General features: G+C 61.5%; 1 protein-coding gene across 1 annotated transcript; it reads right to left on the bottom strand.

Moving 5' to 3' along the window:
- Nucleotides 1-476: 476 nt before the first annotated feature.
- On the bottom strand, nt 477-1,987 carry MNEG_16587 (DNA polymerase alpha subunit A; the record flags this gene model as incomplete). Its single annotated transcript, XM_014034943.1, has 5 exons — nt 477-617; nt 959-1,051; nt 1,316-1,375; nt 1,611-1,706; nt 1,934-1,987. The coding sequence occupies 5 exons, from the start codon at nt 1,985-1,987 to the stop codon at nt 477-479; spliced, it is 444 nt and encodes a 147-aa protein (XP_013890397.1).
- Between the last annotated feature and the right edge of the window lie 172 nt (nt 1,988-2,159).

The raw sequence follows: 2,159 nt of genomic DNA, 5'->3' as shown, positions 1-2,159 counted from the left end.
TTGTGTGTGTGGCACGCGCGAGGAAGAGCGTGAGGAAGAGCTAAAGGAAAGCTGGAGCCCCTCCTCTGCTGCCCCCCAGCAGGCGCGCATGTGTCCGGCACATGCAACACCCCCTCTGTGGAGCCACGTCAAGCTCCAGCCCCCATATGCGGCTGCACAGCAGCAGCTGCCGGCCCCCGGCCCCCCGGCCCCCGCCTCGTCGCACCCGACAGTATCTGCTGCAGTGCGTAGCTCCCCGCGTCCTTTGATAGCGGGCACCAGTCGCGCCGCACAATGTCCAGCCCCTTTGCCTCCATCACCTCAGTCACGCCCCCACCAGGCGTCGGCTCCAGCTGCGGTTTTAGATCGTTCAACATTGCACGATTAATTGCGCAACGCATCAACTGACGGATTGGGTTCATAATATCAGCAGAAATTCTTAGGTTCTAGAGCCAGCCTTGATGCCACCATGCTGCTGGTGCAGGCAGCGATTCATCTCAGGAGGAGGGATTGGCAAAGTTCACGGCGTGAAGTTCCCGCCGCACCTTGATGGCCGCGTACTTCTTCTTCTTGAGCAGCAGCAGGGTCCTGAAGATTGCGTCGAGCTCAATCTCCAGCAGACGGTACCGCTTGTTGACCTGGGTCGCGGATTGGGGGGGGGGGGGCCAAGTCATGTGGGTTGGTGTTGAATGCCAACATCATGCTTTCTGTGAAGTGGTGCATGGACGGGAACAATTGCCGCGTTGGTCGCGATGTGGAGGCTTGAGCAGGAAGCGCGTCTGGTCATGAGGTTGTTGAGGCAGGTTCTCAAGGTTTGTTTTCTACTTGAGGGGGAGCAGGTGGCGGGTATTCATGAATGCTGTTGTGGAGTCCGTCCACACGTCTGCACTTGCGGGTGGTAACTGCATCTGCACATGCGCTCGTCACCGTCACAGTCAGTCTTCTGCTCTCCCGCCCCTTCACCCGCCCCGACACCCACCTCGCGCTTGATGGCGGCCCCAGAGGCGCGCGCCGCCGCCAGGTCGTCCGTCCCCGTGTGGACGAACATCGAGTCCGTGTCGCCGTACACCACCTGCAAAACAGGCCAGGGGGCCGGGGTTTCGGGAGGGACACGCTGGCGCCTTTTACATCGTTCACGCTTCAGATTCAAGAGAGAAAGCCAGGGTGCAGTGCCCGGAGCGTCCCGATTCGTCGCTGCGGCGCGGCGGCCGCGTCGATGCGGGTGCTAGCCCGCATGCCTTGAGCCGCGGTGTTTCCCACCCTGCATGCCGACTCCATGGGTACCGGCTGTATATCTTATCAGAAACACGCGCGGCCCCCCATGTGGCCATCCCACCTCGAGGCCGTTCCCCATGTTGGCCACTGTGTCCACCGTGGTCTGCAGGATCTCGCGGCCCTGGGAGTTGGGTTTGACCGGGGTTTGACCAAGGGTTGACCAAGGGTTTGACCAGCAGGTCGGCCGCGAGAAAAAAGACTAGCGAAATGCTGATCTATGTGTGAGCGCCTTTGCGCCGTTTGCGCTGTATGCGTTGCTCCAGTGCATGTTGACGCACCCGCAAACCCGCAGAATCAAAGCCCAACTTCACAGGAAGACATCAATCGCCGGTTTTGTGCTAAGTTTCAGCGCCCACCTGGCTGGTGATGAGCTCCGCGAGGGGCCGCGCGTAGAACCTGCTGTTGGTGAACCCCAGGCAGCCATACATGCTGTTGGCCGTCAGCTTCAGGGCCTGTGACGGGTAGGGTTTAGGGTTCCGGGTTTGTTTGGGTGTTTGTGGTCAAGGGGGGATGGGGGGTGTGGAAAAGGGATTCTGGGCGGCGGGTTTGTCGCAGGGGTTCTAGGGCTGTGCCCGAGCTCGTGAAGGGGAGTGCATCAAGGGGGAGTAGGTTGACAATAGCCAGTGCTGACCCGAGCGACGGTTGGGTGGGCGCGGAGCTACGCCCCCCACCCCCACACCTGCTGCTGGATGTTGAGGCGTTGGTAGTCGCCCGGCCCCTTGGCCGCCTTCATCTGGGCCTTGACCTGTGTGTGAGAGTGTGTGTGTGTGTGTGTGTGTGTGTGCGCGGGCGCGTGTGTGTTGTTGTGCGTGTGTTCACGTGCGCGTGTGTGCCGGGCAGCTGCCCACTGCCTCCCAATCATCCCCACTCACTGCCCCCACCTGCCCCGCCCCACCTTGCGCCTC

Source organism: Monoraphidium neglectum (assembly GCF_000611645.1).
Source record: "Monoraphidium neglectum strain SAG 48.87 unplaced genomic scaffold scaffold06548, whole genome shotgun sequence".
In the NCBI taxonomy this organism is placed as follows: Eukaryota; Viridiplantae; Chlorophyta; class Chlorophyceae; order Sphaeropleales; family Selenastraceae; genus Monoraphidium; species Monoraphidium neglectum.
This window is presented reverse-complemented; position numbering and strand designations above follow the sequence as displayed.